This window comes from Chrysemys picta, chromosome 2 (genome assembly GCF_011386835.1).
Source record: "Chrysemys picta bellii isolate R12L10 chromosome 2, ASM1138683v2, whole genome shotgun sequence".
Classification (NCBI taxonomy): Eukaryota; Metazoa; Chordata; order Testudines; family Emydidae; genus Chrysemys; species Chrysemys picta.
This window is the reverse complement of record NC_088792.1, coordinates 187,358,074-187,385,594: the sequence shown is the minus strand read 5'-3', so window position 1 is coordinate 187,385,594 and position 27,521 is coordinate 187,358,074. Positions and strand designations below refer to the sequence as shown.

Below are 27,521 nucleotides of genomic sequence, written 5' to 3'. Positions count from 1 at the left end.
AAGAATGTTGATATAGTCAGTTGCAGGCCAATCTCCAAAATGTTTTTCCAGCTTACGTAGTTGTTTTTCAGCTCCGCTGGATTTGAGTTGTGGGCTAACCAAAAGGATTGCGGTGCATGCATGTGTGTGCAATAAATCTTTGCACTGTAAGCAAAACAGCAGAAGGGTTTCCACACTTTTCTCCCCACACTTGTATGCGTGTGTGTGAGAAAGGGAGAGACTGGCTAACACTCAGACAGCAGTTTCTGACATGAACTAAGAGAGGAAAATATTCTGTCTCTGAATCATACACGGTCTTCTGTTTTCTCAGTAACATCCAGCAATTTCCCTTTAACTCCATTACTTGCCTTTCTAACCTCAGGCCTGTTAATATTATTAGAACACAGTAAGTTGATATAAATTAAGCAAAACAATGACAAACTAGAACTGCAACAGGAGCAGCCGGAGGGAGTTCCTTACAGCGGTGAAATGAGAACTGACAGTTAGAGGCAGGAGGGGCTGCTGTGCACACACTGCACTGGGGTTGGGGAGGGGGAAATGTGTCATTTACAGGAGTGAGCAGCAAGGAAAAATGGAGATCAACCGCCCGTTAGCTCTCAGTGTGCCCACTTTCCATGGTCCTCCAACCTCAGATCTGTCTATCTTACTGGAACAGAGACAGCAAAAAAGGTTCCTCCTCCAAAAGATATTAGACTGTGATGCCAGGATGATTTAAAAGCATTGTTTCATGGGGCTCTCTCGTACAATCTCTCTCTACACCAGCTTCTACACCACATTTAGGAATGGTTTGGAAACCATAAACCGGTTTTCAACACGACTGGTCAGCCAATGTTTTTTCGAACATGGTTTGTGAATTCTTTTCACACACTTTGGCCACACTGTATTTTATACACCTGAAATTCCCAGAATCACTGTCCAAGAATTAAAACTGGATTCTTTAGCATACGCAGAGACTTCTTCAATATTGGTTTCAGTCCAGTTCCTAGCAGAGTCTTCACATCATCTAAAACACCATCAAAACTGGCACCAGCTGGCACCCATTTTAACAGTCTCAGCAGAAAGTCCAAGAACTGTACAGGTGTGGAGACTAAATAACCCCCTCTACCATGGTGACCAGGCATGTTTCAGGCACGGTGGCAGAGCAGTGTGGGGAACCTTGAACCGCCGCTGCCTGTGATGGATCTGCTCAGTGGATTAAGCACTTCCCTTCCATGGCTATCAATCCAGCACTTTCTTGTGAGCACTATAAACCAGTGGTTCTCAACCAGAGGTAGAAGTCTTCCAGGGGGTACGTCAACTCAGTTAGATCAGGGTTTCCCAACCTAGGGTCCATGAGTCCCAGGGGAGTCACAGGATGGGATTAAGGGGGTTGCTAGTGAAGGGCTGGTGTTAGGGGGTGGCAAGCAGGGCAACTGCCCAGGGCCTCATGCCATGGGGGGCCCCATGAGGCTAAGTGACCTGCTTGAGACCTGAGTGGCGGGGCTCAGGTTTCCGACTCCTGAAAGGGGTAACAATAGTCTGGAAAGATGAGAACCACTGCCATAAACTCTGCAAAATGAACTCCTGGTTTATGACAGGAGAAAACATCCTTTTCTCTCCATGCACATTGTACTTGCTGCCTCCTGATCTTCAGTTTCAGCTTTGCTGCCACGGTTACCAGTGAACACCCTCTTAAAGGGCCTGGGGAAGAACGTGTACACGAGTTGTCACCCCACCCACACAGAACAGTGTCTGAGTGAAACAACTGGCCATCAACCCAGCACTGAAACTGACTATACATGAAGTGCTGTCAAGTGCAGAAAGTAAATGAACTAGAAAAATGGCTCTCTCCTCTAATCACTTTTCAGTTATGCTAATCTTAACGGGTTGCTTATAAAATAGTAGCCACACAACATGCAGCTGGAAGTGTGATTTCAGGCTGAGAGTGTTCAATTTATTGGCATTACAGGAAGTGCTGTACGCAAGGAAACTCAAAACAACTGTACCTGTACCACTGCCATCCAGCCGTTCAGAGCTCACTGTGGTATCGTGAGAATCCCTGGGAGCCACTTCGTTCCCGAGTCTCTAAAAAAGAGAAAGAGAATCCCTCAAAATTATCTATAAATCACAAAACTCAGTGGTTCATTACAAAGAAGCTTATATCCAGAAGTTAAAAATTGCAGAAAGAAGCTCTAGTAATTATGCCTGGATGTGTTTTTATGTTTCTGGTTGCAGTTTTGGAAATCTCCTCTGTGGGAAGGAGACCACAGCGATTTTGGTTACCAGTAAGGCCATAGAGCTGGCTGAGTCATGACAACATGCTCATTAAGTGACAAACCTGCCAAGGAATAATGAGAGTTGGAATCGGACAGTCCAGTTAGAAACTGTTCTTTTCCACTCAGGATGACCAAATGTATTATTGGCGTTAAATGAAATAAAACGCTGGATAAAATTAAAGAGTTTATCTGCTCTGGGCAGAAACAGAGACACCTTTCTAAAGATCCAAATTTTGAAGCAAAGATTGCTGAACTGGTCTTAGTTTAGTTAATATGAAAACCTATGTGCACGGGGGGAAATGTCTTGGAAATCTGAGCTGAATCCAATAAGTGCCAGTTCCTTCAATATTTACAGACTGAGGTTTTTAAAAAGTTAGACTTCATAAGAGCTGCTGGGTGCTCAAAACCTTTGAAATATCAGATCACTTATTTAGGTGCCAAAGTATGGATCCTGAACCTAACTTCATGCACACATTATTAAAAATCTTAACCATGATATCTTTGCCTCAAGGGGAAAAAAGTTATAAGAGATAAATCTGTAAATTATTTGACCCATATTATTGTCTAGAGGCCAAGTGCACTAGGAATATGCATATATCCCTTTTCGAGAGGATCCTGTTTATACAGTGGTACAAAAATCAGTCTCTGGGATTATACTGTTCCTTTCAATACCCTCCTCACTCATATGAATAGAGCAAAGAGACCAGAAGAACCATACAGAGCACACAAGTTACCTGCAAACCAGCACCAAATAGGAAGGCTGGTACGCAGAAGACTAGGCGTAAAGTGTGAATCTTAAATTAAAAAATAAAATACATTTTGCAGGTAGCTCTGATCTTGGTTTAAATTTGCCATTTGAAGATAACTCTGAAAAGCAAACAAATGCTTTGCATAGTTATTACTATTTTCAGCATTATAAAACTGCCACATTCATGACATCCTATTGTCATCAGGACACCAATGTGGTATGACTGGCACTGAGATGATCCTGTCTTTACAGTAGCGTCCAGAGGTCCCAACCAGACACTGTACAAACACATACTGAAGACAAACACTGTCCCAAAGAAATAACAATCTAAATGAAGACCTGATGCATCATTTAGGTAGGAGAGACATAGGAGGAAAACGGAGGAAGGAAGACAAGGGTAACAGTGATAAGAACAGATAGGGAGGCTTATTCTAGCTATATGAAAATTAGTGGGTTTAAAGTAAAAAACAAACCAAAACACAGTATTTTAGGTATAAATAAATAAACAAACAAAAACTATTAATATCAGTTATCCCTGAAGGCCACCATGTCTTGCCATTGTCAGGTGCAACTTACTATAGGTATCATGATAGACTTGGCTGCTTATGAGAGCTATAAAAGACAGTACAGTGGGCTTCATGGATTAATTGGTACTTCCATTTTGCTGATGCTCGAGTCTAATGGCTCCCAAAACATTTTAATGAGGAAGTGTCTCATATATTGTATACAAAGGAATGGAATTATTCAACATTTACTCCACCTATTTAAGAACTGGCATGGTCATTGCATTTCCCCACATTTCCACAGAGGGCTTGCCAACACACAGTTTTTGGTTTAGAAACTGATCTAGTTAAAGCAGCACAATCCTTTAGTGAGGATACGATATATTAGTACAACTGCATCCACAATAGGGGGTTTTACGCTGCAACTATATCAGTATAAATTCACTCCCTGGCTGAAATAGTTAAATCAGTTAAAAAATTGTGCGTAGAGCAGGCCTAACCATGGACTGGTTCCAAGTGCACAAGTCCCATATAAGCTAAAAGGTCATTAAAAAAAAAGCGAAAGCCAGCCCACTGATGTAGAAGTGTTGTGCTTTGTAGCACTGTATAAGAGATCCAGGTTCATTTTCCACTCCTAGTTCTCTTGATCCATGGTCTATTTTGACTAAATTCTCCCCCAAGCCACATTCTTCTGTCAACGAGCCCTAAGGGTGTCTCTCTCTCTCTTTTTAAAAGGGAAAAAAACTCACCAAATTTGTGGGAAAAATTAATTTTCTTAATGTAGGCAAAGTCACTTTGCATTCAAGAATATAATTTGCTTTTTCACCATGGATTGTGAATTTTCATTCATACTTACAAAAATATTCATTTTTCTTTGCAAGTATTGATGAGGTAAAAAAAATTGTGCATAGCTGTGTAAATGTATTATTAGATTTTGTTTTACCCTTTAGATTGATGTTTGGAGTTCACAAAGAAATCCACTTTTATGTCTTGAAATAATATATAGATTTATTAACCTAACTGAAACAAATACAAATATTTCCAAGTGGTCATTTTAATGTGTTGGTGGTCTCATTGTTTATCACCGTTTCTATGGTAACAGCACCATTTGACAGGTCCACATTATAGCTCATATTAAAGTAGACATAATAATCTTTCAAATGATGTATCATGTGCATGTGTATAGAGAGGGTACATTAAGTTAACCAAATCAGCAGCATCTGTCTGGTGCTTACTAGGAGGGGCCGACAAATATACGAAGCATCGTTTGCACCAGAGCTATGCTAGTCTTGCTGCAATCTAGGTCTGTCCATGACTAATTACATGAATATGTCATATGTAAAATATTTACTGCACTACACACACAAATATTTATTTGGCTCCATAAAAAAGGAGGGCAAGACAGGAAAATGTAGCATTTGCACCTGAGAGTGCAAGAATTCTAATAAAAGCCTTGATAAATAAACAGGGCTGTTAAAGAGCTTGGTTGCCTGCATATCTTGCTAAAAGATATTTAAATATTCAGTTCTGCAAACACTAGATGGAGCTAGATGATCTTTATATCTGGAGAAAACCTCGAAAAAACACTGATTTCAACTCATTTATCTTGTGACATTAGTGCCAATTCACACATCAAATTCACAGCAAAAGAAAACAAAAAAGCTTTTGCCATCTTTTCATCTACTGTGCACCTGCTCATCATTTGTAACTGTAATAAGACTGTAGAAGGTCATGAATGAAGTAGTAAATTCCTTATGGCTTTGTTTACACTTTGGATAGATCTGAATTTAAAAAACCATCTGTATCTTTAAGAAAAAATTAATTCACTAACATCAGAATCCTGATATATCTGAAAACTTTAAGGGAACTGGTGATCCATCATTTAAGTTATGAATAAAAATGAGAGATGGATTCTCCCATAACAAAACTAGTAGAGATCTCCTGGATTACTCCGAGTATTCAACTTTTGGTCAAAATGAAAACAAAGCTATTACATATTTCAACCCTGCATAATATACATGAACATTAACCTTCTGAGCATTAACCGTTCCTTTTTTGTGCAACACAGTACAAAGACTTATTAATCTTAAACAAAGATAACTGAATTTCTTTTTTTGTACAGAAATCCTATTTTAATTCAGCTTTCTGACCACCACTTTAAAAAAAAACATTGCCAGGTCAAAAATGGCCCTACGGGTTATGTCCACACTGCAATTAGACACCTGTGCCCATCCTATGCCAGCTGACTCAGGCTTATAGGACTCGGGCTAAGGGGCTGTTTAAATTGCAGTGTGGACTTCAAGTTCATGGGCTGGTGCCTGGGCTCTAGGTGGGAGGGTCCCAGAGCTCAAGGAAGTTTACACTGCAAAGAGACAGCCCTGTAGCCCAACCCCTGGAAGTCCTAGTCAGCTGGCACAGGCTAGTCACAGGTTTTTATTTGCAGTGTAGACATACAAAATGTAAAGTTGGTAAAACCCTAGCTCTTACAAAAATCTAAAACCAATACAAAAGTTTCAGCATTTTTTTTTTTTTTTGAAAATTCCAATGTAAATATTCCCTCCTAGTCCCCAACGTCTCTCTGCAGTATTTACACCATTGGGCAAGTGAATGGAAACTAGAAAATAATTACAAACAAACTGAGTAGTCTATTTTCTTTTCCAAGCTGAGAGAAATACAAAAAGAGTAAAGAAGCAGCATAGCTGAAAGTAAATAAAAATGTTAGTACAAAAGGTGATGACCTACTCTTTGTTCAATTTTTCAACCAATGCTACCTGTGTTAACCCACTGACATGAGAAGTGCTGTTACCTAACAATTTTTCAAAAAATTACAACATGCTGGTATTCCATGACTATAATCTTTAGATTATAAAACCACTGAAGCAAAGATTCTGTTTTCAACAGCACCAAGCACACTGCTGAATTGAACAATTAACTAATAGCACCGTGGGTTATGAAAGGTTAAGGGCCAGAATGTGATATTCTGACTCACATTCTATAGTACCTTACTCCTCAAACAGTCCCTCAGAAATCAATGGAACTAGTCACAGTACAGTAAACCCTTATATAAAGAACATTTATACAGACATTTTTGACATAATGCAGTTTTCCTTTAGTGACCCATTTTTATGTTGCGCGCACTATTCTTATATAGTGTGCGCGTTCACGGGAGGGAGTTTGGGCACGGGAGGGTGCTCGGGGTGCCGGATCCAGAGGGCGCTCACCTCAGTTGGCTCCCCGTGCCTGCTGTTCCTGGCAGAGGTGGAGGCATGGCCAGGTGATTCCCCCACAGTCAGCGCTTGGGGAGGGACGGGGGCAGCACACGGAGCCTCCTAGCTGTGCATCTGCCAGGAACAGCAGGCACAGGAAGCTGCTTGTGGGGAGGCGCCCAAGGTGAGTGCCCCCCGGATCCGGCACCCCGAGCCTCCTCCCACGCCCCAACCCTCTGCCCTGAGCACCCTCCAACATGTACAACTTTGTGATGTCTGGGAACTTAACCCTATTTTTCCCATTCATTCTTCAGTTCATATAACGTTCTTTATATTACACACGATTTTCTAGGGACATAACTACTGTGTTATATAAGGGTTTACTGTACTACTCAATATGAGTCAGGATGCCAGGATCTGGCCCTAGATGGGAAAGGAAATTTCTTTTGTAAAAAAATATAAGATTTTTAACTTGAGTGTCCCTTTAACAGCCCTTGGCTATTAGTGCTACAGGAATGCCTATAGATTAATGCAGAATGGCCTCATCTGACAGGCTAAGAAGAGTGTTCAATGCATTATAGTTTAAATCCGAAGAAGAAAGGCAGTTTTAAAACTATTGCGCTCAGTGACAAAACTAGGTTTATATGGGACATACTTATAGGAAGGTTACATGTTAAGCTATACAAAGACACTGCTCCCTGAACAGTACTGAGAGCAGGGTTCTTTGTTCAATTCAATATACTGTGCTATTTGCTCACTAAAAAATAGAGCTGAAATCCACATTGTGACCAAATAGATAGTTTCCATCTCTTGTTTCTATGATTATTTGTATTTTAAAGGCATAAAGATAGAATAGGAATGATTAGATGTGGTACAAAAGAGTTTGTAATAGGAGTAAAGGGATGCAATTAAACAAAAGAAAATTGAAACCGAATGTCAGCAAATATTGTCTGAAAGGGAGAATTATTCCCCTGCACAAAGTAATTCATTTATAGTACAGTGCAAATGGTGGAAGAACCATTCCTTAACAGACCCATCCCCCCTAAACAGAGGGGGCCCACCCATCTACCAACCTGGCTAACTCGTAAACTCACCCCTGACTGTAGGAAACAATCCTGCATAGGCAGGGGATAGGGACTAACTGATCTTTCCCAGCTTTAATTCTATGATACAGATTTCATTTACGTGCCAGTGAGTCACCCATCACATATAACGTATGACACCTGAAGAAGAGCTCTGTGTAAGCGCAAAAGCTTACTTTCTCACCAACAGAAATTGGTCCAATAAAAGTTATCATCTCACCCACATTGTCTTTCTAATATAACATAGCTGATATGTTAAATGTTAACCTCTTACCCTTCTGTGCCTTTATGGGGCATAGTACTTTCCTACTTTTCATCAATTAGAGTCACCACAAATCAAAAATAAGTCACCCTCACCTTCTGTGAAGAAGCTGCTCTCCTTTCCTGCTTGGCTTTCATTTCTGCTAGGAGTCCACTGCCCATCACTTGCACCCCATACCTACGCCCTCCCTGTGGGCTGCCTTTGTTGTCACCCCTCTCCGCTTTTGCAGCATCCTCTGGTTGTATCTCCTCTAGAGAGTCTGGTGTTTTTAGTTCCTCGGCTCGCTCTGTGCTGCCGTTCTGTTCAGCTGATTTTAGCTCTTTCTTAGTAGTGTCCACAGCGGGACTTTTGACAGCACCCTTGGGTGACGAGGGCTCTTCTGCCACCAATACAGTCTGAGGACGTTCAGATTTGGATCGAGATTTGATTAAGTTGAGAAACCCACTTTTCCGAGAATCTCTTTTTTTCCTTTCATCACCCACTTCACTGGACTCATTGGTGTCTGAACGTTTCATTGACGATCTCCTAATAAAACAGACACACAGACAAATGTTCATATGTTCTTTGTTTTTTTCCTGGAAAAATACCTGTTTTTAATAGTTTCAAAGATTTCTCTTGGGCAAAGCTAACCGTTTGCATCATCAGGAAGTTGCTCTGTGCCCAGTTATTATCCACTGCTTATACATTAGAGATTAGTTACTATGATTGATGCTATTGGCCAAACTCCATTAAAGTCACTAAGAACTGTAGGGCTAGCATTACTCATTGTGCCACAGAGGCAGGTCAGCCACTTAGGACACATATTTCATTCATTTATTTTTAGGGATATCTCTGGCCTGACTACTCCTACCCCTAAACTGCAAGTCGCACCAGAGTGGCTCTAATTCAGTTATTCCTCCAAGCATAATTTCAATGTGTCTGCTCTTTTAAGGATATCCTCACCCCCAACAAATAGCTTGTAGTTACTGCATCATGACCCAGGTACTGGACAAAACACAGCTTTGGGGAGCTGCCCCTTTTAGAACTCCAGAACTCTGCATCAACAACCAATGCAATTCTGATCAGCCACGCTCCCAAACCTACCCAATTCACAGCTTTTCTGGGAGAATGGTACTTCAGGTGGAAACATATGCTTGCCCTGAAAAACTGTAAAATACTGATATGTTGCTGCCCTCCATAAAACGAAATCACTGGTAATACAAGAAAAGTTGAAAGGTATACATAATTTGTATAAAAATCCCATAAATACTGCGGATAACAGTTTTTCAAAACATTTCTTTTTTTAGCTAACATGATTTCACAGCTACTTACTGGATGTCATGTATGGTTTCATATTTGCAATCGTGAATTACTGCCATCTGCTTGTCATTTCTTATATTTAACACTTCCTTTCCCTCTCTCCTCCAGCCATTTACCAATTTACACTTACTATTTACTTAAACATTTTACTTTTATTTACTTAATGTCAAATATAGCAAATAGGTCATTTTAGGTAGTCTCGAACAAGCTTTTGTTTGTACATTCACACTAAAAAAATCAGAACGTCTTACTGTTGGCTCTATAAAATATCCATCTAGTTTACACCCTTGTAGGCTGGATTTCTTGCGACGTGAGATGTAGAAGGCAGACCTTTCGGATTGAGTCATACACAAACACAGAACATTGCAATTTTGTAAAGCAAGTGTTTAATTTATATGTATCAATAAACATAAATGACTTCCCCATGTCATTTATGGAGGATAACAGTCTTGACTAAACACACAATAAAAATTCAGGGCCAGACCCTGAGCCAGTGTGAATTGGTATAGCTCCAGTGATGTCATAATAAGTGATGTCATTTAAGGGTATGAAGAAGTCAGTGGAGCTATGTTAACATACATCAGATGATAATCTGGTTCATAGTGTATATTAAAAGCAATTTATTTCAAAGTAAGCTTTTTAAAATGAGTAATCAAATTCACTGATATACTGGGCTATTATGATATAGTCTGGTTTTGACAGTAGCTATACAAATTGGAGACCTGAATATTAGAAAAAGAAGTCAAATACAATGTATTAACTATAAATATTCTACCCTCAGAAACTATCAGTAAGAAAACATGGTCTTTACCTTGACTCATTAGAGGATTTGAACTTACTTTGAATCCATTTTTGTCACTTTCTTGGTGAAAAATTCATCAACACCTTCATCCACTCTACCCATGAGGCCATTCTGTTCTCCTTCCTGAGGTGTTGACCCACACACCTGATAAAACAAACGTAACATAAGCAACACAGCATGGCAGTAAGAAATCTCACTTTTCAAAGATGCTGTAAGGCACAAGGATAAATATGAAATTAAAGAATAGAGAGTTATCTTAACAGTGGTTAAGGAAATATATAAGTTGTAAAGAAAGGCCCCGACTAACAAGGAGAAGGAAGGCCTTGAAAATAATAAATTATAAGGCCATAAGGAATGAAGAAGTGAGGATGTTTGGTTCAAAAGATTAACTAATGAGATAAGGGCAAGTTTCTAAAAAGAAGGCCTCTGACCAATACAGGTGATTGCAGATGGGCTTAAAAGAACCAGTCTTAGAATGAGCCAACCTGGCCCTTCCCAACCCATACACCAGAGTTAAAACCTTTGTGAACTCAAGTGCAATGGAAAAAACAGACAGCAAGAAGGAGGGGAAGAAAGGCCTTGGGAAGAAAGGAGGTTGTAAATCTTCCCTGGATTAAGACTGGAAATAAGGGTGAACTGTCTCCAACTGGTTTTTAGCTCCAGTCAGTCATTGGCAATGTCATCACTTGTTTGTTCAAGGGTATGAAAAAGTAAAACTCTTATAGGGTTCATTGCTAATACCTGCCTGATCATGTTGGAGCCAACCAATGTGGATCTAAGCACCCCTGGGTGTAGCTCATTTGTAAGTATCTTGATCAAAAACGTATACATGTTTTGTTAGCGTTTGGATGTAGTAAGTTGCTTTTTAGGCATGTTTATAGAGCAATTGTACAGTTATCATTTGGCCTTTGGATTTAATAAAGACATTTATGGTTAAATTAGTGTCTGGTGGTTTCCCATATTAATATTAATAATTTCACATATTATTAATAATTCCAACAAGGCCAAAGCTCAAATGCCTTTAAATTGTGTAAAAAGAGCAGTTATTTAGTATTCAAGCACACTTTTTTGTTAGCAGTTTTTCCAAATGGCACTCCTGATTTGTGTATTTACTGTAGATACTGGTAGAGACAGAATCTTTGTCAGCTGTTGTTCATCTGGTTTAGAGAGAGGTGTGAATTCTAGTGGTCTGAACACAAAATTAGGAGCCAGAACTCCAGTGTACTAATTATGCCGCTAACAGACTGCCTCTGTGGCCTTAGGCAAGGCACTTTAGACCAAAACTTCCAAACTGAGTACCAGATTTAGATGACTAACTTTAGGCACCCAGCACTGACTTTCATTGAGAGCTGAGGTCCAACTCCTCTTTGTGCCTTTGAAAAGTAGATCTTAAAGCCAAAGCCAAAAGGGAGAGATTATCCAACTTGGGTGACTCTGTCACTGGAGTATTGTACAGATCAGTTAGTGTTTGTACAGCTCTCTGAAGATGAAACACACTAAATATTATGGGAGGGATTCTCTCCCTGGCCTGGCCCCTGTATGCGGCTCTTCCGTAATCCCTTTCTGCTGCCAAAGTTCCTTATGCAGGAGGGGGAGGATACCCCCAATTTAAACACTGCATAAAGCCTCTTTAGATGGCTCTAAAGAGGATCCTGCAACAACCCCAGTATAGGGTTTGTTCTTGGCAGTGCCACCACCCACAAGGCAGTGCCAGGAAGTTGCCTTAACTTAGATGGTCTCCCTAGGAGGTCTAAATTACATCAGGGAATGCTCCAGCCCCAAAATCTGGAAAACATAAAAGGTGGCACAAAGCCACCTTAGTCCCTCTGCACCTGAGATCCAGGTTCTGTGTTTCTAAGGGGCCAGGACAGATTTTCATCTTACATGTATGAGAGAACAATTACTGTTAATATCAAACCCTTCCTTATTAAGACAAATAAGACAGCAGCTTGAATATGAACTAATGTATTGATACATACATGAAACTTTCTGGTTCCTGAGTTGCTGAGTCATGTGATGAGCTTATTGTTAATCTTATTAGATTACAAAGACAGTAACTAGAGCACTTATATACCTCTGCTGTGGTACTGTATTCCTCATTTGAAAATATAAGTCCTTTTGGTAAAACTGCATTGTTTCCACTTAAAACAGAATGTGTTCTTTTTTAATAAGGGAAACATCTTTTTCAAAGTAGCACAGTGATGACTGTTCTTTTTCTGAGAAGAATTTGTCTAATTGGAAATGTCAGAATGTATGTAACAATACATATACTGACATCTGTTTTTGGACAACATCAATTTTTATTGTCTCTGGATGTAAATATTAACTCATCAGTCAAAAAAATCTTGATATTGACTTCAAGAGAAGTCAGAATCCATTTAATGTTGGCACTGAAACTCTCCAGAGAATAAGAACAAATATTTAAGTATCAAAGCCAAGAGCGTTTCCTGAAGGAGGCAGGGATGTAACATTCTGAAAAAGAGGTAATTAATGTGGGGGGCTGGCTCTATCTGACATTGAGTCTGTCTGGTAAACTGCCAGCAGAAGACACACACGAAAACCCCCCAAACCACAAGCCTGCAGGTGTGCACTGACAAAGACAGTGAATTGCTCAAAACAGCTCGTTATATGGCAACAAAAGTCATGGCAGAGGTAAACATAAACAGAGGCAGAGGATTTAGCAGGGAAATTAGAGGGCAATTATTGGGCCCTGACCAAGACCAGAACTGCCCACCTAGGGAGGGGAAGGGCTGATGATTACAATAAAGGGGAAACGCAAAAGGATTTCGATGCTCACTTCTCAGGATGTGGGGGAGGGAATGAGTGTGGTACAGCTATGCTTCTGCAGGGTGTAGTTGAGCTTCTGCTACAATAAACAGACAACTGTAACTGAAAACTCCAGTCTCCATGTATCCCTGTGTGTCCGTTGGTCGTGTCTGAAGACATAGGATACCCTAATGCATGTCCATCTGTCGTGTCTGAAGGCATGCCCCAACAACTAAAATTCCACTGAATACACTGATTGGATCACTAACAATATACAAACCACAGGGCCTAATCACCATCAAAATAACCAAGGCACAGAACGATTTTACAGATGCATACTGTAATGCCAGTTATTGTTCAATACTGCAATAATACATTGATTTCTGCATATTTTATACTTTACTCATCTAATGCTGAGAAAATTGCATCCAATATGTAAAATATGTTCAGCAGAGAAAGTGGTCTTAGACTTGTTGGCTTGTTCTTTAACACCTATAACTACAATGCCTCAGAAAAACTTGGGAGAAAAGACGTTTTTGTTAAAAATTTAGCACTCTCACCCTTTCAGGTAAGGGGGAGGGACTGCTTACACATACAAGGCTTCAGATTCTTCTAGTAAAACCAGGGAAACGCAGACCTGTCACTCCTAATATAACTGGGGTAAACAAGCAGGAAACAGAAAACCACACTTTTCTCTAAGAACACCTGAAAGGTGTGATGTGTCCGTCCCCACCCTCTAATATACAGCGTAAAATAATAAATAATGGCAACAAAGTATCCCCTCCTCTTTTGCCGGGTTTGTGCAAGTAAGAAAAAACAAATGCCTGGTCATCCAAATGTGGTCAATGTTCTCAGAAATACTGTATTGACATAAGGAATAACACTTTCTTGTTCTTCATACACAGTGATCAAAGCTTTTCAAATACAAGATACTATCTATGCTGCGTTTCACATTTCCATGCCAGGTAACACTGCACTAAAAAACCTCAATCCATCCTTCTCCCCTTCCCCCCCCGCCCCCCCAACTAGACAGCAGGGTCCTCCAATTCTGAAAATATATGACTGTATGGAAGCAGAAGATAATGGAACTTGACTCTGCCTGGAAATAGTGTCTACGCTTAGTTTTCCATAACAGCAGGTATATTCTCAGTACCAGATGAACTCAATTACCCAGATGTCACAGGACACATTAAATAAGTTGAGACGACTGGCGGAAGTTTAGCAAGTGGGAGAATATGACTCAGTTTAGTATGACAGATTTGGAAAAACAAGGCTGTAGTGTACTACAGTTGAAGGGCCAGCTAAATTTCTGTCCCCTCTGCACTGCTCTGTCAATGCAAAAGAGATGGCAAGTTGGCTTAAAAAAGACCCAAACAGCTGGCTGTGGTTTCTTGTGGCACAGGGGAACTCCTGAGTGGCATAAAATTCTACACTATCCACTCTTGGCCCTTCCCAGCATAGGGAGTATTTGGTCACAGTGATTTCTGCTCTGGAAATCCCAGACCAGTGGAAGGGTCTCTAGGAGCCTGTTACCAAGTAGTATAATTTGGAGCAGCTATGAGGCTGCTCCAAGTTGCAGCAGGGGCCAAATTGGCCCCTGGGCTGCCTCTTGGATTAGGGGTGCTGACAAGTGGTATAACACCATCTCTGCCCTCCTCAAGGATCTAGCCGTATAGCCTTAGATGCAAATTCTGTCTGTAGAGAGACATGCCAGAGAAAAAGCAGAAATGGGGATGTTTACTGAGCAAAAAGACCCACAGAGACCCCATGTGTGTGTTTAACTGTGCTCCAGAGGAGCTCTATTGGCAGCAGTGAAGTAGGTTGTATTTTTAGGTGCGGTCAATGCCACAGTGCGTGATCTGTTATTATTCAGATCCACTGGCTTAACCCCCGTCTTGAGTACGGGGTCACAAGTGGCTGCAGAGGTTATGGAATGGTTCTACTGAGAGCTGCTGGAGACAGGAATACATGCCAGTTTACTCAGGCTTTGTGCAGAAAAAGAAGGATTTCAGTGTCGCCAAGTCTCACGATATTTAGTGTTTTTCCTGGAGCAATGTGATTATGTGAGAATCTCAGCTTTCATTTAAAAATCAAAAGAAGATTTTTATCCCTCATGTTACAGAGAAAAGCTTGAAAAGGTAACCTGAGTGCACCCTAAAGGCTAAAAAACAGAGGCAAAGAAAAAATATATTTTTAAATCTCAAGATTTTAAAGACACTCTGATAATTGGGTAGAGAAGGGGGGGCTGACATGCTTTTTGAGTGCTTGGGGTTGGCAAAAGTGGGATTTAATCTTTATTGTAAGAAACAGCCAAGTACTTAGATCCTCAGCAATCTTAATTGTCACTCACTGATGCTTGGCTGGGCTGTTGTTTTTTATTCCTTTTAGGCCTTAATTTTGTAAAGTGCTCCAGTTTTCTCCCTTCCTCGGATGGCAGCTCTGAGATGAATCCAGAAGTTCGTTTATCCGGTCTGCTGGAAAGGAATGGAGGGTCTTCTATATGGATAGGTACTTCTTCCAGTGCTTTATCCAGGTCAAATTCCATTTCTAAGAGCAATCAAAACCTTTAATGAGGACTTAATATGGTATTTTAAACAGAAAGTAATGACATCATTTGCTTTAGGGCGGTAGCATGTTTGTGAAAAAGGTGGACTATACCTAATAAATGTTTATTTCTGAAGTGTCTCACCATAGAAACTTCAAAAAACAAAATAAATTCGTGGGACCACAAACTGCAGTCCAGAGTGAGAGTCTTCTGCATTTTCAAATACAGGAACACTTTTCTCACCTTCTGAATGTAAGGAAGTGGTTTTAGTAAATTATAAAAAAAAAAAAAAAGAAGGAAAAAAAAAGAAAAGAAAAGAAATCCACTTACCAAAAGCCCTAGATACAGGCCGGAGCATTCTACTGTGGATGCTTTTCCTTTTAGACTTAGGAGTCATCTATGAATAAAATAAAATAAAATAAAGAGGTGCCTATTTGGATAGAAGAAATAGTTCAGTGTAATTCCTACCTTTAAAACCAACAAATCAGTTCACAAGGCATGTTTGCCTTGTAAATACAGGGAGGAACAGATTTTTTTTCTTCCTAAATACTTAAAAAAAGAAATCTGACATTTCACTGATATGAACTGATTGTACACCAATGAGGCAGGGCTAGCACTGAGCCTAAAACATCCAATTGATTTCAAGCTTGACATATAAGTATCCCTAAACTTTACAAACATTAGTAAAGTGATCCTCGGCACAAGTGAGGCAACTTTATCTCAGTTTTACATTTGGGGAAAGTGAAGAACAAGGAGTTAATTGAGTTATCCACTACTCCACAGTAAGTCCGTGGCAAAGCCAGAAATAGATTCCAGTTGTTCTGACTTCTGTTGCAACCACAAAACCATGCTTTCGCAGTTCACTTATCAATGATACCTTATTGAAACCAATCAAAAAAAATTAGGCATATAGGTCTTTTGTCATCACCCTAAGGTTCTCCATGTCCCTTACTACCACAAAAGAGTGTCTCTTTTAAAGCCAATTTCACTTCCTCGTCAGCCAGATGAATTGCTGAGTGTACTGCAGTTTTTTGTTTAGTTTGTTAAAAGCAATTATTTTTTCCTGATAGCTAAATGCTCTATTTGCACACAGCACTTTTGACATTTAGTTGCTTAATTACTACTCTGGATTATACACTGGCTTGGCAGAATTCAATTTTTGTTTTTCTAATTTCAGTGATTAATCTTGATTTTTGTTTTTATTGTTACAATTGCTGGAAACTGAGGAGTGTTGTAGGGTTGGGGTTAAGGCTGCACTGAAAGCAAGGCTCCCAGAACTGACAGAGGGGCTTCTGCATGGCTGAGGGGCCCAAGACACTGGGGTACAAGATGCAGGAGAAGCTGCATTCCTGACCCCGCAGAACAGAGACCCCCAGCCAGGACTGCGAGGACAATGACGAGCTCCATCCATGGGGTGCTGCTGAACAGTTTCGGCCCAGGGATGGCTCCCATACTCCTGGCTGATAAGGGAGCACGGCTGTCAGAGTGGGGATGCAGAGGAGACCCCCAGCTAGGACTATGAGAAGAACAATGAGCACCCTGCAGCAGGGAGTAGGGGGTACCCGCAGCTGAACGTCTCCTGCTTAGGGATGGAGTCAGTCAGAAGTATGGTGGCCTCCCTCACAGCCAGGGACTTGTTCTCCTCCTCACAGCTCTGGCCAGGGGTCTCTGCTCTGCCCTGACAGGACTGCAGCCTTTCCCACACCTTGTGCCTGCAGGGATTGGGTGTCACCGGCCCTGCAGCAGCAGTACAGGGTGCTCTCTCCAACCCTGCTGGTCACAAACCCACTTCTTCATTCACCATCCAGGAGCGTGGAAGACATCCCTGGGTGGGATGCCCTTCAGCACTGGGGGTGGCCTCCCCCGTGGCCAGGGACTTGACTGCCTTGTGGCCCTTGCCAGGCATCTCTGCTCCACTGGGCCAGGACCACAGCCTTCCCCACACCTGCCAGGATTAGGTGTCACCTGCCCTGCGGCAGCACAGGGAGCCCTCTGCAGCTCTGCTGTCACGGACCTGCTCTCTCTCTCACTCCAGTGACAGCAGGACTGCAGAGGGCTCCCTGTGTTGCTGCAGGGCTGGTGGTACCTGATCCCGGCAGGTGCAGGTGGGGGTAGGGAGAGGCTGCGCTCTTACCAATTATATATTTTTTCTTGTCGATTTCAGTGTATCAGGAAATTGAATCCTGCCAAGCCCAGTTCCGGATTCCCCAAGAATATGTAGTACTATTAGAAGATATAACACCGGGACTTCTTTAAAAAGTGGAAACCTGCTTTTATCAGCTATATCTCTGGCAATGTCATGGTTTCCACAAGTATGGGTTATAGTCACAGAATATAAATTCAAAAATGTATTTATTGAATGTATACATTATTATTAGATTACTTCTTCACTCCTGGATTAAAGAAAATGTTGTGTTAAGGAAACAACTGCCAGACTTAACACTTCACGTTGTTCATTGAAAGAAAGCCACATTTATTTTGCTCTATGAAGTATCCTGAAAGTTCATATGGTAAGAAAGGCTTTTTGCAATGGATAAGGCATGTATCAGCAATTCTGAGCCTCTCATGTAATTTAATGTGGATAAAGAAACTAAACTATAAAGTGTGCTTATCTTCTGAGAAGTCACTAAAAAAATGACAACTTCTTACTCACAAATCTGTTTTCATTGAGTGTCATCTGCTTGCTTTAGTGGCATACATACATTTCTTCTACTTTTTACTCCTGTGAATAGTAGAATATCTACACAGCTGAGAGCGAGTCAGCAAGCTGGATTCTATTCTGGCTCATGCACAATCAACAGAATTGTTAATGAATTGTTAATCAGGTTCTAGGTTCAGAAATCTTTAGACGATGCTTGAGCCAGAGAGGGCGTTACCTAGGCACCAAGACTTCAGAATGAGTTTGCAACTCCTTAAAAAAAGTTTTCTAGCTTTTTAATTATAGGAAATTTAGTGAAAAATATAATTAGATAAAATAAGGACAATTCAAATGATTTATAGATGTGTGCATGCAATATATATGCACACACATACTTCAGTTGTCTGCATTAGTATTTCCATCTGAACGGCTGTAATTTTGTACTATTCAGACCTGGACAAAATTATAAGAGATTTTCATATTAGCATTAAGTGGTTTACCTACCTCCACTTGATCAAAAAATAAAAGGAGAGGCCAGAGTATATAGTAGTCTGATTGTATCTTTTGAGCAACAGAGATGTTTTCCAACTATTATTATATAAAGTATTGTCTGAAGCCAACGTGCCTTTATGTGGCAGGGAGTTTCCAATTCCAGAGGATGTCATATTTGACACACATCAATAAATAGTATAGTTTCATAAGCAACCAGGAAGAAGTCATCAGCAACACCTTTTCCCTTGTCATCTGAGCACATTTAGCATTTAAGTCATGGAGTAACAATAAACGTGAAGCCCCAGAGTGCTGTTTTATTTCTGACACTTTTCAGAGTACAGCTGCACTTCAAATTGAAAAGTGCTTCTGTAATGCACCATAATACAGAGCAAGTGGAAAGAACAAGCCAGGAGCTCAGACACTACAGTGATGAGCACTATAAAATGGCTATCAATAAAATAAATACAATTTTTATATCAAGATTCATCAGCCAGGCACAGGCTCCATCAGCAGCTTGATGAAACTGTACAGAACTGCTCAGCTAAACATGTAGTAGACAAGAGTGAATGCAATTAGTGGACCAATGGACATCCCCACAGTCGTACACCAGAACAGCTGCTTGTCCACTCCAGCAGAATCTGAATGACAAGCAACATCTGCATCCAAACCTGAAATGGTAAAAGGCATTTCAACTCTAATGAGCAGCTGAAGCCAGTTTAGCATTGAGTGGGGTCAGCAATTAGATCACTATTCCTAGTTCCTGGTTGTATTTGCAATTGCAGCCTATTCCTCACAATAATGTATCTGTGTGTATTCTGGTCTGATTGCTGTTCTTTGTGGTGATGTAATTGGAAATCGGATCCCCAAAACTGATGAGTTCATGCACTGAAGATCAGAAACAGTGACAAAAAAACAGGTTGGTAGGGGATTATCCAACATCTCATCAACTGACATTTGCATTCACGAGGAACGACAGACACTATTTCAGTTTGAACAGATCTTCTTGGAATAATAGTTGGGCTCTACAAGAGCTGCATAGCACTAGAATGCCAAATCGGGGCACCGATACATAGCTGCATAGGACAAGCACTAATATTCTTGCACGGATGCTCCCAGCCAGGCACTGGATGTCATCTTCACCGAGATGTCATTGGAAGGGGAGACTATGACCCATGATCAGTCTCAGGCTGGTGATCATGTGTCAATCTGTGGACATGAACCATCACTAAAAGTTCTTTGTCAGCTAAGCAGGACCCACCAACCGCAGTGTTGCCAGGGCTGGAGGTGGAAGCGACAGCATGAGGAGTGGCTATACATACAATTTTATTTGAAAACTTTTAAGTTGTCTAAACCATTTACATTTTGTACAAGTAACAAGATGGGCTTCTTACCAAGTGACCTTTCTGGATCACATGCGCAGCAAAATGGGTCAAAGCGTTGTTTTAAACATGCCAGTGTGCTCTTTTTAGAGGTTATTATAAGACTTAATCTCAACCAGTGTGCGATATCCTCTGGCAGTCCAGGATGTTTCATTACTACTGAGGACATGTGAACTTCCGGATCGTGAGCTCTCTCCCAGCCTGAGACGGTGGGCTTGCATCCTATTTCCTAACCAGAGGCTGTTGAGACTTCCCTATGGTCAGGCCCCTTCTACCTTCTCTCAACAATTCTCTGCCTCTGGCAATGCAAACAGAGGAGCGACTCAGTTCTTCTGCCTCCTGTTACAATCCTGGCTTTTACAGCCAAATTTTGGGGCTGCAGTGAGTGACATTTCCTCCCCAGATTTTACTTGAATGGGCAAATGCACTGAGCTTTTTCTGGCTCTCTCCACCCTCGCCCACTCTTCCCAAGTATGGTGCAGGTGGCTGAATGGAACAGACAAAAGGCTAAGGGTCGCTCTGTCTATGAGGAGACCCACATAGAAGCCACACACAGAGAGTTTTGCTACACTTACTCCCAAGTCCACAAACCCTTGCTCCACCAGGGACAGGGGCTCAGAATCTAGATAGCATGTTCAGGTCTCTGTGTCCACCCACACCAGTTATTTCCCCTGTGGAGGTGTCCCCATATAAGTGGGTCAGCCCTCTTCAGTGCAGGGACCCAACAAACTAAACCATGCTCACTGATTAAGGACTCTTTAATGGGAGGGTCAGATATTCCCATGAAGCTCCCCTGGTCCAACCTGCCTCTGAACTTCCAAGTCCCATGCCATTTTCTGAAGTAACTGAGTTACTTTACCAGATCCCTTGCCTTCTGACTCTAATTCTTCCCCTTCTGGAATCACTTGGGGCTATCCCCCTACATTTCCTTTCCAATTATATAACTAAATGTGGAGGAATGCTAGGGCTTGGGGGAAAAACAACTAGAACCACATATAAACACTCAGGGCACTTTTCTAGGTTTTAGAAAACAATGTGTGGTAAGCAGCAGAATGTTTTAATCTTTATAAAATAGTCATGTAGATTAGAACAACTGACATAACTCCCAATCAGGATACAGCACTTTCCAAATTTCCCCCGCCCCTCCAAAAGTTTTCAAATTTGATCTTGTTCCAACCACAGAAGCCCAGTGATTTGCCCTCTCTCCCTTCATGCCCATTTTACTTTTCAAAAATGTGTTTAAAAAACCCACAAAACACCTACATATGCATTTCCCACTTGCGAAGAAGCAGAGAAAGAGACAGTGTAGGAAGTTAATTGTGAGACCAGCATTCATAAACTAGGTACTATTCAACGTAACAAAGGAAAACAAACCAGCCAAAACACGATGACCTAACGGGTCTCTTCAATCTCAGATTTCTATGACTGGAAAATCTCAATTTCTGCTCACTGTAAGATGTCATTTCATTAAGATGGACTTGGTTTCAATACCAAACTGAATGAACAGAGTTTTCTTGAGCAGTAACATTTTTGTTTGTACCTCTTTCATCAGCATTCTGCTTCATTTAGTCTTAAAGTCCAGGGCTGTTTTAAATTCATCAGATGTTATGTTATCTCAACCTTCTTGTAAAACCTAATCTCATCTCTAAATTGCTGCGTATTTCATTCAGTAACTGAAGATGGATGACACTACAATCTCCCAGGAGACTAGGAAGGCAGCACAGAAGCAAATGGAGCACAAAAACATAAACAAGTAGGCCAGAAAAAGCAGAGCTAAAAAAATACTTACACTTGTACAGCAGAGAGTCTCCATGCAGCAAAAAAAAGAAAGAAAAACAGAATATGAATGGAGGGAAGACAAAGCAACAGCAGTTCCCAGGGAGAGAGGCAAACTAAAAGTCACCAAAAGTAAAGAAAACTACAGCTGAAACTCTTACAAGTCTTAGCAGGAAAGGTGATTTGCAAAAATGAGATAAAATCCCTTCACACAGAGAGGCATGGCAATAGCTTTCTCTTCTCCATATTTGGATGGGATAGTTAACCAGGGATGTGATCTCTGGCTAAATTAAGACCTGTAATTTTCAACCAATGCAGCTCCCCCAATGATAGCAACACCTGCACTCTGTCTATGCTCAGGCTTCCCCTGTTGCTACTACTAGTGGAGTTTTACTCGTGGCAAACTGAAAATCTGATTTTTCCTCGTGTGAACAAGGCTTCCAAATTAAAGCCTTTAACTTTATCACAGAGAGCAGCAGAGCAAAGAAAACACACAGATTCCCTTAAACGATGTCATGACTACCGCGTGAATTGGATTTAAGTGAGGGAAAGCTGTGCAGAGTCACCCTCACTCTCTCGTCCAGGCCTGTCTGAATCCAGTGGCACGCCAATGTCAAGAATGTTTGGAGACAAGTTTGGATGTATGGATGGCCATCAGGTCCTACTGCACTCGAACTTATGGCCTAGGCTGTCCACACAGCTCTTGCCATCCACTTTCACAGTTGGGGAGATGGGCATATCTGCTTGGCCACCTGGTCCACCAGAGAGGACTTTCCAGAGGGAGTCAGGAATAGCTGTCCACTCTGGCCAACAGTCACAGGTAGTACTATCTACTGTTACTTACGGTAGAAGGCGTAGCCTGACCTGTCTTGAAAAGCTTGGACCACGCTTAGTCTGGAACCTCACCTCAGACCTGTTTGTCAAGGGTGGCCCTACCAGGAGTACAAGACTCTGGACGATGTAGTTCTGAGGGTCATTGGGACGGACAAGCCTCTCTACCACAACAAGGTAACAGTCCAATGAGAGGATGGGATGTAAATTAGGTTCACCTTAGTCTTAAATATGGACACTAACATGCAGAGTAGAGATCCAGAAGTAACAGTTCCATAAGAGAGTTTAGAGTAAGGAAAAAGTTTCCATTTAATACCACCATGTCTTCAATTTTCACAAGAACTTCTGCTGTAATAAAGTGCCACAGATATTTTCATCTTCTTCAGACTGAAAAGTTAATACCTTCAAGTATCCTGTTTAACTGTACTGTGATGAGTATTGCTTTATAATGGTTAATATGCTGTCCTTTAGCTTGCCAAGAAAAGGCGAGCCCCGCAACAGAACGCTGTATTCTTAGTAATGTGAAGTTCATTGTTTAGGTTTTCAATGGACAGAAAGGCAATTATATTATTTTTCTTTGTGTTTTTATATTTTCTGCAGTAATCATCCCCTTGTCAGGCAGTTAATTTCCTTGAAGTTACCATCAGCTACATGTCTCAAAGACAGAAGTGCTTCTGAAGGACAAGAACAAAATCCTCACATAAGCACCATGTCTTTTATCTCCTCGCTTGACTCAGAAATCCCATTTGACTGCAGTGCATGCAATCTTAGTTTTATCCTCAGCTGAATTCTTCTCCAATATTTGTCTGGGCAAACCTGCCTGTTATGATGGCTGCAACATTGGTTTTGTATGCCAGTCCTCCACACTTCTGCTGGAATCCTCTTCTGTACTTTCATTTCATCTCATCTTGACGGACTACTTTAACTTCATTCTGTAGAGTTACCCCAAAGTCCTGGTTGTCCAGAATCTACCAGGGGCAGAATCCCTCCTTCTCAGACATATATGGCTACCCCACACTTATCCTGAAACATCTCCTCTGGGCACCAAATCATTTCACGATCCAGGTCAAACTGCCCCCCCCTTTCTTTTGTGAAAGTGTCCATAAAACTTGCGGCCCCCCCCTCACCTCCCATCCTGTTTCTTGAGCCATCTCTCTCTATTCCCCTAAATTCCCTCTGCCGGGGATTCATCTTTGTCCCTTATTAGGGTTTGTGGTGGTGGGAAAGCCTGCTCTCCCATAGTTCCTGCCTTCTGGAACAGTCTTCCTGTTCCTCTCCAAAGCACCTCTTTAAAACTCCTCTGGAAACTTGTATTTTCATAGATGACATGGGAAACATTTTAGGCTGGGGATCATGACTTGCCTTAGCTCTATAGGGTGCTAATTATTTAAGAGACTTTAGTGCACTGCTATAGGTGCTAGGCTGTTCAGTGAAGTGCTACTGTGTTAGACCTCCTTAGTGGAATGTTAACTATGTGGTCTGGGGTGCAGATGCCATGCCGCACATGGAGCCTTAAACTGGAGGATCTGGTCCATTATATTAATAGTTGTGAATAGCGCACAGAATTGGGATGGAAGTAAAAGTTTTCTGATTGCTTTCCTCTTTTTCTTACTAATCTGTTGAAGTAATGAAAGTGCTGTTTTAAAGCATATTTATTTTATTTTCATAGATGCTAGAACGGAAAACACCCTCGCGCTTTTCCATTGTCTGTTAAATACATATTGAGTGCCTTCATTTTGCACAGACATTACCCATCACTTGTTCTGTCTGTGGTTTGACGCTAACTTGAAAAACAACATTAGAAATGCCCTACCCCCTTAACTTTTTTCAATATTTTGTTTTTTTGGCTAAAAAAATCCCCAATGAATATTATGTAGTTCGGGCCCAAAATGTTACCTGCCTTGAAAGTGTAGAATCTTTTGAGAAACATTTTTCCAAAACTAAAGACCTCTTTCAATAAATCTCCCACAGTGGCATTTAGAAATCAAACTACAACAAAACCCTTCTTTATAGCCACTATTCCTGGTAATGCTCTGGTACTGCCGCATAGGTACCTAGAGCAATCAGCTGAGATTAGCACCTCAGGAAGAGACAGCTTTCAAAGAGCCTGCAATCTAAGGCCCTGGGTCCAACAAAGACTTATGCAAATACTTAACTTTCAAGGTTTGAGTACTCCCATTAAAGTCGACAGGACTACTCACACACTTAAAGTTACAGTGTACTTAACAGCTTTGCTGGATTGGGGTCTAAAGAGACAAAGCAGATAAAAAGGAGACATTATAATCCTCATTTGACATATGGGGAACCAAGGCACAGAGACTTGCCCAAGGTCATGGAGGAAATTGATTGCAGAACTAGGGACTGACTCCAGATCTAGAGTCCCCTGTAAAATGCCTCCCTCTTCATCTGTCAAAATAAGTACAAGTTAAAGTAACCCAACTCCCAGAGTAAGTGGAGTCACCATTACTGAAGATAGAGCACAAAAGAGCATGTAAACCTCAAGGAGCTTCATTGAAAATGAGAGTGGGAAGGAGGAGAGGGGAAATTGCCAAATGGGAATAAACTGGCAGAGAGAGAAGATTTATTTTCAAGGATTTAAGATGTTATAAACAGTCAGTGAAATAACATGCATTTTTTAAAAAGGGGTTGGCAACGTCCTTTTAACAGCTTATGCAAAAGAAAAGTTTAGTAAAGCATTTTACCAAAATCCCTGCACAATTCCAGTGCCCTAGGGAAATGACCTTCAAGGCTGCAACACCATTCCATCAATCACCATTTTCCACACTTACATTATTCTCAAAAGAGCACAATGGTTAGAGACATTACACCTCTGTAAATCATGAAAAGCGTATCAGTACTCATTGGGTTGAGTAGTAAATAACTATCCTTCCTTGGACCACTGAGTCTTTGGGTGGGTAGGTGGCTAACCCATCCCTATAGAAGAATCCAGAAACAAGACAAAAACAGAGTGGTGGCTAATACTTTCAACTGCCAACAATTTATATCGTATTTTAAAGAGGTAAATTCTTAGCACAAAGTGCAGGGATTTAGCCAAGCATTTCCCATTTACACTGATCATAATCCTTAAAGTCGACCCTGGAGTACCATTATCCTTGAAAGTAAAATGGAATATTACAATACATAACCGTTAACTAAATATCTGGCATAACATTCAACAGCAAAGACACTAATGCATTGTTTAGACATCAAGAGCCAGGTCCTCAGCTGGTGTAAACTGGCATAGCTCCACTGAATTCAGTGGAGTTATGCTAATTAATACCAACTCAGGATCCAGCTAATTAATACCAGTTCAGGATACAACATCAAAGTCACTTCTTGTATTTCACAACATATTTGCTCTCTATACATAGGGTAGAATGGGTTTTATGTTTGCAAAATGATATGTGTATTACAAATGTAAGGAATGTATTTGTTTTATTTTTTTCAAGAAGTCAAATTATTCTGGTGAAAGTACACGATTCGTTCATTTTAGACTCCTCTAAACTGGGTTGACTTTTAGAATTATTTTGTATAACAATGGCCTCCAAAATAAAAGCATAGCAATGTAATAAGATAAACTTAGCAGATATGTCCTTGAGTTTAATTTAATTTTACTAACCAAGAAACCTTCACTTTGTTACTTGCCGAGATATGGCTCAAATGAACACTAAGAAATTTCAACAAAATGATAGATATATTTTAACTAGTAATACTGCTTCTACATCTTTACTTTAAGCCACATAATGCCAGCTATTAAAGTACGTAAAGGGAAAAATGCCAAAGTTTCTGTTACAAGGAAGAAAAAGCCTGTATGGAATAAATTTAACAGTTCCTGAAAGTATTTATAAGCTGACAGTTCTTCATCTTGCGTAATTATCCCAAGGAACCACGTGTGTAGAACAATTTGCATCTGGTTCAGAGCATACATCCAGTCTCATCTATTTTGTAAGGGAAAAATAGATACTGAAAAAAAAATCCTGAAATCTCCATTTTCTACAGAATTATTCAGAAGTTTGAAATCCAGGGTGGGGCTAAGAGCCTCTTGTACAGCAGTCACCCTTCCTCACATAAAAGACGGTTACTCACCGTTGTAACTGTTGTTCTTCGAGATGTGTTGCTCATATCCATTCCAATCAGGTGTGCGCGCGCTGCGTGCACGATCGTCGGAGAATTTTCTACCCTAGCAACACCCGGCGGGTCGGCTGTGGAGCCCCCTAGAGTGGCGCCTTCATGGCGCTGGATATATACCCCAGCCGACCCGGCGCCCCCTCAGTTCCTTCTTGCCGGCTACTCCGACAGTGGGGAAGGGGGGCGGGTTTGGAATGGATATGAGCAACACATCTCGAAGAACAACAGTTACAACGGTGAGTAACCGTCTTTTCTTCTTCGAGTGCTTGCTCATATCGATTCCAATCAGGTGACTCCCAAGCCTTACCTAGGTGGTGGGGTCGGAGTGAGACATTGCTGTGAGCAAAACCGCTGATCCGAATGCAGCATCGTCCCTGGACTGCTGTACCAGTGCGTAGTGAGCTGCAAATGTGTGGACTGATGACCAAACTGCAGCTCTACAAATGTCCTGGATCGGAACTTGAGCCAGGAAGGCAGTCGAGGAAGCTTGGGCCCTCGTTGAGTGAGCGGTGAGGTGCGGCGTCGAGACATCGGCCAGGTCATAGCAAGTCCGGATGCAAGACGTGATCCAGGAGGACAGGCATTGTGAGGAGACCGGTAAGCCTTTCATCCGGTCGGCCACTGCAACAAAGAGTTGCGTCGTCTTTCTAAACTGCTTTGTGCGGTCAATATAGAAAGCCAGGGCCCTGCGTACATCCAAAGAATGCAAACGCTGGTCTTGGCGAGTAGCATGTGGTTTAGGATGGAAGACTGGGAGAAATATATCCTGATTCACGTGAAACGGTGAGACCACCTTAGGAAGAAAGGCA

At 41.2% G+C, this 27,521-nt stretch overlaps 1 protein-coding gene across 9 annotated transcripts in view; it reads right to left on the bottom strand.

Annotated features, from left to right (window-relative positions):
- The window catches only part of CARMIL1 (capping protein regulator and myosin 1 linker 1), a 360,331-nt gene that overhangs the window by 14,036 nt on the left and 318,774 nt on the right, over nucleotides 1-27,521 (bottom strand). For 5 of the 9 annotated variants that reach the window (XM_065581995.1, XM_008164449.4, XM_005281420.5 and 2 more), the window contains 5 exons: nucleotides 15,799-15,865; nucleotides 15,274-15,470; nucleotides 10,195-10,301; nucleotides 8,152-8,581; nucleotides 1,986-2,064 (listed from right to left, as the gene is read on the bottom strand). In XM_065581995.1, the coding sequence (XP_065438067.1) occupies nucleotides 1,986-2,064; nucleotides 8,152-8,581; nucleotides 10,195-10,301; nucleotides 15,274-15,470; nucleotides 15,799-15,865 (880 nt within the window). Of the gene's footprint in view, nucleotides 1-1,985; nucleotides 2,065-8,151; nucleotides 8,582-10,194; nucleotides 10,302-15,273; nucleotides 15,471-15,798; nucleotides 15,866-21,766; nucleotides 21,785-27,521 lie in introns of all 9 variants that reach the window. The other 4 variants (XM_024102104.3, XM_065581992.1, XM_065581991.1 and 1 more) reach the window with 1 other exon arrangement.